This window comes from Sarcophilus harrisii, chromosome 4 (genome assembly GCF_902635505.1).
Source record: "Sarcophilus harrisii chromosome 4, mSarHar1.11, whole genome shotgun sequence".
NCBI lineage: Eukaryota > Metazoa > Chordata > Mammalia > Dasyuromorphia > Dasyuridae > Sarcophilus > Sarcophilus harrisii.
Window position 1 is genome coordinate 163,552,087 of NC_045429.1, and position 14,793 is coordinate 163,566,879.

Consider the following 14,793-nt stretch of genomic DNA (forward strand, 5'->3'; position numbering starts at 1 on the left):
CAAAAAGTCTAATAGGCATCGTCTGATCACTTACTAAACTATTCCTAAATGTTGAATAGTAAAAAGTGAGAAATGTTTCAATTTCCCATGGACTATAGATATGCCCCTCTATAAAATACTTATGCTCTAGTGGAAGCACAAACCTATAAGCTGTGTCATCTGATTTCCATAAAGGGCATTCAACAGTGATATAAAGCAAATCATTAAGTTATAAGAAAGACACAGCTTGTTTGACATTTTAATATTCAATTTAGAAATCACAACACAAAGAGAATCATGTTTTCTAACAGTTTTGATGTTCATTGAAATATATACAACTTATTAAAAGATTTCATGATTTTACCTTATATATCTATAATGTAGTTTCTAAAGAATTAAAACATTTCACAATCTCTTTTCAAAATTTGCTAACTTTTTATTTGAAGAGGAAGAAATTACATTTCATGGAATTAATGACTATGCAGCAAGTAGTAACAAAAAGTTATTGTTGCTTTTCTGTTCTCAAAGAAGTCCATGACATCAGGGAGGTGATGCTATGACACACAAGTGAATTGGATTGAAGTGAGGGAGGGCTGTACAAGGTCACCAGCCTTACCTTCCCCTCTAGAATTATCTGGGTCTAGTGACAAGATATAGATCAGGACAATTGGAGATGGCCTTTGGAGCAGTGGGAACCTTAGCTTATTGTTCAGTAGGTGATTAAGAGTAGTTAAGAAATGAGGTCAAAAATGGCCTCTTTTACCTAGTCAAGAAAAAAAAACAATCAGGGAGGGACAAACCCTCAATGTTTCTGGCAAAAACAGAACCAATTGCTTTAATCAGGGCCCAAGTATTGTCCAAATGAGGCTTGGTCTGGGACCTAATGTTGTTGAATCAATAAGAGCCAGATAGATTTGGATTTAAGGCATAATCCTAACTCAAAAACTCCAAGAAATCTTGTGAGGTTTAAGTTATAAAAATTTACATTCCTTTGGGAAGAGAACCTGCAAATAAGGGTATGGATACCTATGTGGGCAGAGGGAAGAGAAGGGAAAGGAAAAAAAAAGGGTAGATAAAGAGAAGGTATAATAGAAGCAGAAAACTGTGTTGCCTAACTCCAATTCTAGTCCCCAGTAAGGCAGCTCATATTGCTATTCTTACTCAGAGAGGTTGTTTGTTTTTTCTCGAAGGGGACCCTGACACCAAGGAAATGATGCCATGATATTTAAGTTAACTGGATTTAAATGAGGAACCCCTGGGAAAAGTCACATGTTATACCAAAAGTAGAATTTTCATAGTTGCAACATATTTGATAGTATGTGGTGGGCAATAGTTCTTTCTGTCTAGATACACTCTCACATACACATTTACATGTATATATATATATATATATATATATATATATATATATATATATATATTCATATCCACCTATACATATAATTATCTATTTATCTATCTCTCTAGTACAATTGCAACCTAAAATTGTGGCAGTTAGGTGGGGTATTGTGGATAGAGTGCTGGGCTTGGATTCTGGAAGATTTATCTTCATGAGTTGGAATATGATTTCAGACACTTAACTAGCTGGAAAATCCTGAGGAAGTCACTTAAGTCTGTTTGTCTGATTTCCTCATGAGAAAGAAATAGCACAAGTATCTTTGCCAGGAAAACCTAAATGGATCAAGAAGTGTTGAACACAACTGAACAAGAACCTAAAACCAATCATGTCCCATATTAATTTTCTGACTTTTTAGATGATGAAAATAGTCTCCCATATCAATGCTGTAACTGCTGGTTTGGTTATGTTATATTGTTGCTAATAAGAAAACTATTAGGTGTAGTAGATACAATTATGAGATTTAAATCAGAAAGATATGAATTCAAATGTAATCTCATATTTATAATCAAGTCACTTCAATTCTGTTTGCCTCAGTTTCCTCAACTGTAAAATGGGTATAATAATACCTACTCCATAGAGTTGTTGTGCAAAACAAATAAGATAACATTTGTGAAGCACTCGCCTTGTATATATACTATAATAGTTGTAGTTATTATTAATGAAGGAATGGCATAAGAAAGAATGATAGCATGCACTTAGGCACACACATACGCACAAAACTCCTCTGTAGGCCTAAAGTAACTTTAAATAGTTTTGTCAATATTAAGAAAGCAAAGGATTTTGGGGGCAGAAAACCTACTGTAATCATGTAAACTCCTTTCACTTGAAGACAGCTTCATTATTTACTATGGGTAGAATTGATACCTCACTTCCATTCCTTTTAGAAAAAAAGAAAGAAAGAAGGGGGAAAAGGTAATAAAGTAACTATATGATCAAGAATAGAGCTGAAAACTTTTCTAGGCTATTGATTCAAATAAATACAGTAGTTAACCACAGAAGATTAAATTGATCAGACTCATAAAAATTTTAAAAATAAACTTTTGAAAGGAAGAAAATGTCAGAGATGTTCTTGAAAGAAGCAGAATAGGCAAAATAGGCAATTTATCTACTACAAATGAAAAGCTAATGGAGTGGGATTAGATAACATTATAAAATGTTGATTAGAGAAGAAAAAACCTCTTTTGCCCTTTGGTCCAAAAGGGAAATAAAGACCAAAAGCAAAGATGAAATAAGAAAAGATAGGAAAAGGAATGCATTTTGAAGCCAGAGGGAAAACAGTATCCACATGTAATTTGGCATGAAACATGAATATTAGAATTGGGACTGAATGGAGAGAGGATACTTTTATCTCATAATAATTCATCTGTTCCATTTTAAACTTTGTACTCTGTTTTAAATTCTTCAATCTAAAATCTTAATTTTTTTTCAGAAAATAAATCTATTGTTGAAGAGTGACCTCTGAAGACTTTCCCAGAAACAATTAATTTAATTGCTCTTCGAAACCAAGGATAAAAGAAAGCATAAATCAGAGGGTTCATAGCTGAATTATAATAGGCAAACCAAGTTAAAATTTCATAAATATATGTTGGGGTGATGAACCCTACAAATGCATCAATTATTGAGTCAATAAAGTATGGCAACCATGAAATCAGAAATGCAATCACTGCAATGCCCAGGGTTTTGGCTGCTTTTCTCTCCCTCTTGGACACTCTGGCTTTGTAACTCTCTGAAGAAGACTGAGTTTTGTTGTTCATACTTTCGATCTTTCTAGCCTGCTGTTTAGCTACTAGAAAAATCTTACAGTAAAGAATGATCATAACCAGAGTGGGAATGAAGAACAAAAGAAAATTTATCAGTACCCAGTTTTGATTCACAGCAACCTGACAACCTCCCACACAGGTGAGGGCACTTACTAATTCTTCCAGCCCATCAGCACTGACACCCATGTAAAGAACTGAAAAACTAAATGTAACAGCAAAAAACCAGGAGGACAGGATGCATATTCCTGAAACCATCCGAGTGAATTTAGTTGGATAGCCCAGTGGGTCAGTGACAGCAATGTATCTATCTATGGAGATGAAGCACAAGTGAAAAATGGAAGAAAAACAAAAAGATACATCAAAACAAGAGTGAAGTTTACAGTAATTTTCCCCAAAGTACCAGCAACTCTCTATCGACCTCACCATGCTGAAGGGCATCACAATGACTCCCATCAAAAAGTCAGCACAAGCCAAGGAGGCTGTGAGAAAATTGGCTGGAGAGTGCAGCTGCTTGAAGTGAAGGATTGCAATCATGACTAGAAGATTTCCCAAGACAGCCAGAAGAGCCCCTGAGCCAAAAGTCAGGTAGAGGATGACTCGGGGTCCAGGGGAGTAGGAGGTTTTAATGCAGGACCCATTGGTGTTTTCATAACACAGCTCTACAGGTATAAGTTGGGACATTATTGCTGCTGCTTATCATCCTCTCTGTCAGCTTATCAGTAGTTTTGTTTTTCTAGGAAATCATAGAAAAGATCTCTTTGACATTTCCGATATTCCTGGAAAAAAAAGGAAAAATGCCTTTTTGTATAAAGTAAAAGATTATCCTTCATGAATTGTGATCTATTTCACTGAGATAATATTTTAATTATTAAAGTAATTTTACACATTTAATGGCATAGGGGGCACTAATAAATATCTGCTCTCTTCCCCCTTTCTTATAAACAATGAAACCCCTATTTTCAATTATACTCGAAATATCCTATTTCTCTCAGTACAACTCCTTCTCCTATTCTAAAAATCAATAAATAAATAGCTTTGAAGAAGTGTACTAAGGATATGCATCAAAACAGTCAATGCTCATCTGCTTGCTAGCATTTTCCTTTAATACTGTCATTCTGTACCTTTTACAAGCTCTTCTGCAAAGTTCAATAATACTAAAGGATTCTTCAATTAAAGGGTCACCTTTTATTTACCCTTTTTTCAAGTTATTGACTCTGAGTAAATGCCCCAAGTACCCCTTTTGGGAGCTCAGCCACACAAGTGCCAAAAAACCTCTAGGATACAATCCCTACGGGGATAAGTGTGAACTATGAAAACAAACTTTTTTTCCAATAAGCATTAATAAAGAATTTTTTCTGCTATACCAGTTTATAGGAATATAAATTATTCATTTTGTATTATAAGATTTGCACTCATATGTTTATACATGTAGTTTAATAGCTAAAAACTGCACTGTATTTTAGAACACCTTTTTTATTTGTACAAAAACACATATATATGTATGAATAAATGTAAATATATATACATACACATATGTAGATTCATTAAAAATAATATTCAGGTTTTTTAGCTCTTGGCTTCCCCTGTGGAACTTAATTCCTCAATAATATTTTAGAAGTTTTTCCAAAGCTAATTCATTCTCAGACCACAATCATATAAGTAATTGTTGCTTCCATAATTAATTCTTTTTAGTTTTGTGCTGCTTGAAAATACTTGGATTAATTGGCAGAATCTTAGAAAAGAACTGGTCATTTCCATATTACACTGAGGCAATACACACATGAAAATAATTTGTTCCAAAAGACATGAAGGCAGGTGAAACAGTTGCTATGGAATTCTGGGTTTGGTCAACATTGAAAACATCAAGGTCTCCGGTCATTGCCATTCTGAATTTTTGTTTTTGTTATTATATATTATATACAATATTATAAAAGGAGGATTTTATTAGAAGCTCTGAATACTTAACATATACATTATATATGTACACATTTCATTAATGTAAGAAACTTCTTACTATGGACATGTCTTTGTACAAAGGTAGTTATCATTTACTATATAGTTTATGGCATTATAGAGTTCTGGGGAAGGGATTGAGGAAGGTATTGAGAAGCTAAAGACTTTCTCAGGAACAAACATTGAGTCAGATCTCGGAGCTTCACAATTACCAAGCAATCCTTCCTTCCACTATTTAATGTGGCCTCCCTTATAGAGGGAGTCACAAAAGTATTAGTGCAGTTTTAAACCCTTATTGCTTAACCACACTAAGACTTTAATAGTTTAAGCTTAAAAAAAGAATATATATATACATTTACACACATGTAATATATGTACATATATACAAATGTAAACATATATAATGTGCACACAAAACAGGTATACACACATACAACTCTCTAACATACATGTGTGTGTATATACACACTGTGCATTGCATAGAAAATAGAACAAGATGTTAAAATTAAATAGTAAATGGAAATCCAATTCAAATTTTAGCCTCATTAATGAAGTCATAAATTCATAAAGAATTCTACAGTTTATTTGTAAGATATGAAACCAACCTAGAATAAGACTTCACAATGGTGCCTGCCTCCAAACTACATTCTCTCCTGATAGATCTCAACAACTGCAATTGGTTGGGGTTGGAAAGGACTGCACTATACCTGTTCTTGTTTGTCCTTCATTTTGGAAGATAACAAATGACTTCAAAGGGCAATGTCTTAATTCATAGGTGAATTGGATTTAAGTGAGTCAGACATACACAGTTATCAGCCTCACTTTCTCTTCCAGAGTCATCAAAATCCAGTGGCAGGAAAAAATTCAGAATGGCAATGACCTGAGACCTTGATGTTTTCAATACTGACTAAGTTCAGAACTCCACAGCAACTGTTTCACCTCCCTTCATTTCTGTTGGAACAAATTATATTCATCTGTCTATTGCTCAGGGCTGGGGGCAGGGTAGAGGTGGGGAGTCTTTACATACTTGACATAGATAAAACTCTAACTCACTGAAGGGCTTGACAATTGTCAATTATCCTAAACTTGGTTAGGCTCTCTGACAGACAATTATATTGACATTTGGGTGCTGTACATGCTACAGCTTCTTAGAGCTATAGGTGAGAACTGGATGTCAGGTGTAAACCCAAAGGAGGAAGAGAGCCCTGAAAAGGCCTTGTTAAGCTTTTATATAAGAGATTTTAGTCTTCCTAAAATATCCCATACAGGCCTGAATCATATCTATGTGTTATTTCATTACTGTGTAGGATCTGATAGTACAGAACCTTCCTTCACTAATGCCTGACAATTAGCTGTGGGCTCTGAGTAGGTATGTAATTTGCCCTTGGTCAAAACTACACTGTCAGAGGTGGGAGAGGATCCCAAGAGTCTAAATCAAGATTCTGATTCCAAGACCAAGAGTCAATTTACTGTCACATTGATTCTTTATGCATTAATTATAAATAAGGAGAGTGTCCTATTATATGTAGTCAGTAACTTAAACTATATAATATATATATATATGTATATATATACTATTATATACTATATAATACTATAAGTACACACGTTATATATACTATAAAATGCACATTAAGAATAGGAAGATAGTAAGTCCCTTTTTGGGTAGGCAATTGTGCAGGGGATAGAATACTGGACCTTGAGTCAGAAAGACTCATTTTCCTGAGTACAAATTTGACCCAACTCTTCCTAGCTATATGATCTTGGGCAAATCACTTAAACTTTTTGCTTCAGTTCCTCATCTGTCAAATGTTCATAACAAAGACATAGCAAACTACTCCAGTATCTTTACCAAGAAAACCCCAAATGGGGTCACAAAGTCAGACATGACTGAAACTTCTGAATAAAAAAAGTCCCTGATTAAAATGAGCACAGTTTCTAAGGAGTACACATCTTTCTTAGATCTAGTAAGAGGAAAATCAATGTTCTAGGTCCTGTCACTGGTATAACCCAAAGTGACTGGGAAGTTAGGAATGCCTATGAAAATACAATATTGATAGCCCTATCTCATTTTTCTTTGTTCTTCTAATACCTAACATGGGCATGCTGTCCTGTCAGTCTATTTTATTTCAAATACCAACACTGAAGCAATGAAGCAACACTGGAGGGGTAGATCCAGGCTTCTGGGGACACTCTGGAACTTTAGTGAGGCCTTCTCAGGTCTACTCCATCCTTGGCAATATTATCACTCATTATCTCTTGCCTTGATTATTGAAATTGAATTATTGAAAATTTGTTCCTAATTGCTCTCCATGACTCAAAACTTTCCTTTCTAATGCATTTTCCACATAGCTACTAAACTGATTTTCCTACAGCACAAGTCTGACCATATCTCTTCCTACTCTTGGATCTTTCTATAGGAAAATAGAAACTCTGAGTTTGTGGTTTAAACTTTTTCTACAATGTGACTCCACATATAGTTCTCTATAATTGATGGTTTAACCCAAAAGGATTGTTTTGTTTCCTCACATTTAAAACTTTATGTCCCATCTCTTTCCTTTTCATTTGTTCTCCATGCTTAAAGTCAGTTCTTCCTCACCTCTGTCTCTAAGAATGCTATTATTTCCTTTAAAATTCATTTCAAGCGCCACTTTCTATAAAAAGTCTTTCTCAATGCCCATCAGTTACCAGGGCTCTTCCTTTAAGTTACCTTGTAATTGTTTGCTACATGCTTATTTAGGCACACATTGTGTACCTTGATAAAATATAACTTTCTTGAGGGCAAATATTGTTTCATTTTATCTATGTTTCTATGGCTCATTGAAATAGTACCTGGAATATAGTTTTTAATAAATTCTTTTAAATTCATAACACTCATAGTTTTTATCATCATAATCTTTCTAAAGTCCTTTCGAAGGGGAAGTAGAAGATAATAGAAAACTATTCCTTAATTAAGACAGCAAGAAAACTATTCCTTAATTAAGACAGCAAGGTAGGGAATAAATTTATAGAAAGTGGACAAGTGACCTAGCTTTCCAAATTATTCTGAGAATTTACAAATGAAACCAAGAAGGGGACAAAAAAAAGAAGTTTAAAAAAAGGAGGAAAGAGCTGTCAATATTCCTACAGGCTCTTAACTGAGTGTTCTGCCATTATATTTGTCTTCTAATATCACAATCTTTGATTTGATTTGATTTTTTTGCATAAGGACATTTTTAAAAAGCAATTAAAGAAAAGAAAGATAGAAAGAGACTCTAATATAGACTAAATATACAGTTAGGAAATTGTTGAGGGATATATAATGTCTAGAGCTTAGGAGATGTCAAAAAAATCAGACAATATTAAAAACAAGATTAAGAAAATATCAATATAAATGTTGGAGAGTATGCTGGAAAATTGGGACACTAATCCATTGTTGGTGGACTTGGAAACTGATCTGGCAATTCTAGAGGATAATTTGGAATTATGCCAAAGAGCTATAAAACTGCATACTTTTTATCTCTGTGTCACTACTGGGTCTGTATCCTAAAAAAAAGGTCATAAAAGAGGGGAAAGCACCCAGATATACAGATTTTTGTAGCAGCTTTTTGCATTGACAAGGAATTAGAAATTGAGTGAATTCCTGTACATTGGGAACTGGTTGAATAAGTTATACTATATGAATGTAATGGAATATTATTGTTCTTTAAGAAATGATGAGCAGGCAGATTTCAGAAAAGCCTAATGTCTAAGTTCTTTAATTTCTTAAGTAGCAAAAGATGGAGTCAAGGAGAAAAACATTGTAACAAACAGGTCAATTTCCTTGAATGTATTTAGAAATTATTACAATATTATTTTAAAATAGTCTTCCTACCTGCTGCCTTATCATCTAGCATTGTCAGCCACTTTTTTCAGTGATATATGGCTTTTTATTTCTCTATTTGGGATTTTCTTGCAAAAGATGTTAGAATGGTTTGCTATTTCTTTCTCCAGCTCATTTTACAAATGAAGAAAATGCAATGTACTGAGGGAAATGCAGCTAGTAAGTGTCTGAGGCCAGATTTGAATTTAAGAAGACATGTCTTTCTAAATCTAGGTTACTCTGTTCACTGCACCATCTAGATGCCCCTATCAGTGTAGTGATATATTATTTGATATGCATTTTATTTCAGGAAATTCAAGAGAAAATGAATCAGATCTTGAAATGGAAGCACAATTGAATTCCTTGGACAGCAGCACTGTATATTACCTTCTAAGAGGCTCCAGGAATATCTCTATTAACGCACATGCCAGTTAAAAATATTTTATGAAAAATCTAAAGGTAAAATTCTTCTATACTCACTGTATATTCCAACTGACTATGCAAATATCTACCACACCTTCTATATGAACAAAAAGTTCACTTAATTAAATCATGCCCAAATGTTGAACAATAAAAGGCATGAACTTTTCAAATTTTCCCTAAATGAACCCCTCATTAAAAAAAAAAAATCTGTGCTCTAGTGAAAGTCCAAGTTTATAAGTTGTAGGAACTGGTTCCTAACAAAGGGATCCAAGAGTGATATAAGGCAAATTATTCACTTATAAGGAAGACACAATTTGTTAAAAATTTCATATTCAATTTACAAAGCACAACACAGAATCATGTTTTCTAACAAGTGGGTTCTGCATTGAAATGCACAAATTTTTTTTACATATTTATATTTTTATATACATATAAATATAATTTAATTCCTGAAGATTTAAAATAAATACACCCACAATCTATTTTTAAAACATTGTACTTCTTACTTAATGAGAAAGGAAGTTATATCCCACGGGATTGATTACTATACAGTAAGTAGCAAAAAAAAGTTTTTGTTGATTTTCCTTTTTCAAAGAGGTGCGTGACATCAGGGAAGTGATGCCATGACATGTAAGTGAATTGAATGTAAGTAAGGGAGGGCTGTGCAAAGTCAGCAGCCTCATCATCTCTTTCGGAGTCATATGGATCCAATGGCAAGATATAGATCAGGAAAACTGAAGATGGCCTAGAAACAATGGGAAACTTTGGCCCAATGCCTAATAAATTATTAAGACTAGACAAATAATGAGGTAAAAACTGGACTCTTATCTAGTGAGGGAAAAATCCATTTGGGATGGGAAGACTGAGTTTCTGACCAAATACAAACAATTGCTATTTACATTCACTCTGTACCAATCAGGGCCTAAATAATATTCAAGTAGAGTTCAACTGGGACATATTGCTCAATAAAAGAGCTAGAGTTATTTGGGTTCAAGGCATAGTCCTAATCCATAAAAGCCAAGACATCTTGTGATGTTATAGTTATCATTTTTTTTTCAGTTTTCCCATCTTTATTTATTTATTTTTTATTATAGTAACTTTTTATTGACAGAATCCATGCCAGGGTAATTTTTTTTACACCATTATCCCTTGCACTCACTTCTGTTCCGATTTTCCCCTCCCACCCTCCACCCCCTCCCCTAGATGGCAAGCAGTCCTATATATGTTGAATATGTCCTAGTATATCCTAGATACAATGTATGTGTGCAGATCCAGTTTTCTTGTTGCACAGGGAGAATTGGATTCAGAAGGTAGAAATAACCCGGGAAGAAAAACAAAAATGCAAACAGTTTACATTCATTTCCCAGTGTTTTTTTCTTTGGGTGTAGCTGCTTCTGTCCATCATTGATCAATTGAAACTGAATTAGGTCTCTTTGTCAAAGAAATCCACTTCCATCAGATTACATCTTCATACAGTATCGTTGTTGACGTATATAATGATCTCTTGGTTCTGCTCATTTCACTTAGCATCAGTTCATGTAATTCTCTCCAAGCTTCTCTGTATTCATCTTGCTGGTCATTTCTTACAGAACAATAATATTCCATAACATTCATATACCACAATTTACCCAACCATTCTCCAATTGATGGGCATCCACTCAGTTTCCAGCTTCTAGCCACTACAAACAGGGCTGCCACAAACATTTTGGCACATACTGGTCCCTTTCCCTTCTTTAGTATCTCCTTGGGGTATAAGCCCAGTAGAAACACTGCTGGATCAAAGGGTATGCACAGTTTGATAACTTTTTGGGCATAATTCCAGATTGCTCTCCAGAATGGTTGGATTCGTTCACAGCTCCACCAACAATGTATCAGTGTCCCAGTTTTCCCGCATCCCCTCCAACAATCATCATTATTTTTTCCTGTCATCTTAGCCAATCTGACAGGTGTGTAGTGGTATCTCAGAGTTGTCTTAATTTGCATTTCTCTGATTAATAATGATTTGGAACACTCTTTCATATGAGTGGTAATGATTTCAATTTCATCATCTGAAAATTGTCTGTTCATATCCTTTGACCATTTATCAATTGGAGAATGGCTTGGTTTCTTATAAATTAGAGTCAGTTCTCTATATATTTTGGAAATGAGGCCTTTATCAGAACCTTTAACTGTGAAGATGTTTTCCCAGTTTGTTGCTTCCCTTCTAATCTTGTTTACATTTGTTTTATTTGTACAGAAGCTTTTTAATTTGATGTAATCAAAATTTTCTATTTTGTGATCAATAATGGTCTTTAGTCACAAATTTCTTCCTCTTCCACAAGTCTGAGAGATAAACTATCCTATGTTCCTCCAATTTGTTTATAATCTCGTTCTTTATGTCTAAATCATAGACCCATTTTGTTCTTATCTTGGTGTATGGTGTTAAGTGTGGGTCCATGCCTAATTTCTGCCATACTAATTTCCAGTTATCCCAGCAGTTTTTGTCAAATAATTAATTCTTATCCCAAAAGTGATGATCTTTGGGTTTGTCAAACACTAAATTGCTATAGTTGACTATTCTGTCTTGTGAACCTAACCTGTTCCACTGATCAACTAATCTATTTCTTAGCCAATACCAAATGGTTTTGGTGACTGCTGCTTTATAATATAGTTTTAGATCAGGTACAGCTAGGCCACCTTCATTTGATTTTTTTTCCCAATAATTCTTTTGAGATTCTTGACCTTTTATTATTCCATATGAATTTTGTTGTTATTTTTTCTAGATCATTAAAATATTTTCTTGCAAGTCTGATTGGTATAGCACTGAATAAATAGATTAGTTTAGGGAGTATTGTCATCTTTATTATATTTGCTCGACCTATCCAGGAGCACTTGATATTTTTCCAGTTGTTTAAGTCTGACTTTATTTGTGTGGAAAGTTTTTTGTAATTTAGCTCATATAATTCCTGACTTTCCTTTGGTAGATAGATTCCCAAATATTTTATGCTGTCGACAGTTATTCTGAATGGAATTTCTCTTTGTATGTTATAGTTATCAAAATTTACATTACTTTGGGCAGGAGAGCTGTAAATAAGGGTATGACATCTTATGTGAAATGAGAGAAGAGAAGGAAAGGGAAAGGGGAGGGAAGAACTATGTTGCTCAACTGGCCAGTTCCAATTGGGTCCCCCAGCTAGGCAACTCCTGTTTTACTCACAAAGGTTGTTTTTTGTCCTCTTTTCTTAAAAAGGACAATGACATCAGGGCTGTGATGCCATGAATTGCAAGTGAATTGGATTTAAGTAAGGAAGACCTTGTAAACTCATCATGTTGTTATGCCACAATTTTCTTTAGTTGTTCTGCCTCAGTTTCCCTGAATTATCCTACCTCGGTTCCCCTAAATTATTTTGCCTCAGTCCCCCTGGTTAAACCCCTTCCCATTCCTGACCATTAGAACTGATATAAATTAGGGGTGGGAGCTCTGACCATTAGCATTCTATAAGAGCAAACTTCTTATCTCAGATACCTAGCTGGCACCCTTTATCTTTCCTTCCAGATTTTCTGTCACTAGCTTGACTACCTACTTCACTCCCAATTTATAGGGATTTATGATCCTTCCTGTCAGAACCAGATTTATGGTTCATTCTTGGAAATTCCCACTCACCAGTGTTCTAATCCTCCTCACCACCACCAACATTGTTTTCCTGATAGTTGGAACTTATAAGAATCTTTGGAATTCTTCATTTGTTGCTAGGTTCTTTGAGACATGAGTCCAATCCAGCCAATTAATCTAAGTTCTCCAATAAAATATTAAAACTCTCTAATCTCTATCTTGCCTCCATTTCTCCAGCATTACAATGTTATATGAAAAGTATAACATACATAGTTGCAACATATTTGATAGCATGTGTTGGAAAATAGCTATACACACATTAATATATACATGAGCACACACATACACACACACATATTGTAATAGAGTGCTGGGCCTGGAATAAGGAAAACTCATCTTTGTGAATTTGAATTGGACCTCAGATACTTAACCCTGTTTGTTTGTCTTATTTGCTTCTCTGTAAAATGGAGAAGGAAATGGCAAACCACTCCAGCATCTTTGCCAAAACCCCAAATGTATCAAAAAGAGTTGGATATAACTGAAGAACAACCTAAAATCAATATTGTCCCAGATTAATTTTATGGCTTTTTTAGATGATTAAAGTAGCTTCATATTAATGGAATAAGGAAATACTTGTAAAAGCAAATTAGATTCTGCTGTAACTCCCACATTAGTAATATTATATTATTGAATTATATTGTTACTAATGAGGCAGCTACTTGATATAGTAAATATAATTATGGATTCTGAATCAGGAAGGGATGAATACAAATCTAGCCTCAGACATTTTTATTCCTGAGCAAATCACTTCAACTCTTTTGCCTCAGTTTCTTCAACTGTAAAGTAGGGATGATAATAGCACCTACATCTTAGGGTTCACTTTGAAAATATTTATGAAGCATTTATCAGAATGCCTTAGGGTGGAGAACAAATAAATGCTTGTGAAAATTATTAATGAAGTAATATCATAAGAAACAATAATAAAATGTATTTACACTAGAAAGAACACCTGTCGAATACCCTGGAGGATAAAGTAACCTTAGATAGTTCTCTCAATGACTGGAATATAGAGAAAGGCTAGAACTTCTAAGGCAGAAGACAATTGCTATTGAATGAATTCCTTTCACAGGGAGACAGTTTCCTTATTGGCTGTAAATGAGATTGATCCCTCACTTTATGATCTTAAGAAAAAAAGAAACAAAGGAACACAGAAATAAAGAAAGGAAGGAGGGAGGGAAGAAAGAAAGGAAGAAAAATAAGAAAAAGAAAGGGAGAAAGAGAGAAAAAGAGAAACAAAGAAAGAAAAAGAAAAAAAACAGCAGCAGCAAAATTCTATAACCCACAATTGAGTCAAAAACTTTTTAGGCCTTATGATTTCAAATAAATACGATTCTTAACTATATAATAGAAACTTATTTAAATTTATTATATGTGAAAATTTAAAAAAAAACTTTTAAAAGGGAGAAAGATATTGGAGATATTCTTGGAAAGAAGCAGAATAGACAAAATAAGGGTCTTATCTATTAGAAATGAAAGGCTAAGGGAAGAAGGGCATTAGATAGAATTGTAAGATATTTATTAGAGAAGAAAAAATTACCCATTGGTCCAAGAGAAGAAAAATGAACAAAAATACATATAGAATGAGAAAAGACAGGAACAGGAGTGCAACTTTGAAGATTGCTGGTAAATATTATTCCCATATAATTTGTCATGGTAAATAAATTTCATCAAACATGAAACCTGAAATTGGACTTAGGATTGAATGGAGAGAGGATAATAATTCACCTGTTTTATTGTACATTTTTCCCCAATTTTAAATCCTTCGATCTAAAACTTTAATTTTTTT

General features: G+C 34.0%; 1 protein-coding gene across 1 annotated transcript; it reads right to left on the reverse strand.

Moving 5' to 3' along the window:
* Nucleotides 1-2,779: 2,779 nt before the first annotated feature.
* On the reverse strand, nucleotides 2,780-3,819 carry LOC100931504 (trace amine-associated receptor 9-like). Its single transcript, XM_003769453.2, is given in 2 exon segments — nucleotides 2,780-2,800; nucleotides 2,803-3,819. Coding segments are annotated over 2 exon segments (1,038 nt in total).
* Between the last annotated feature and the right edge of the window lie 10,974 nt (nucleotides 3,820-14,793).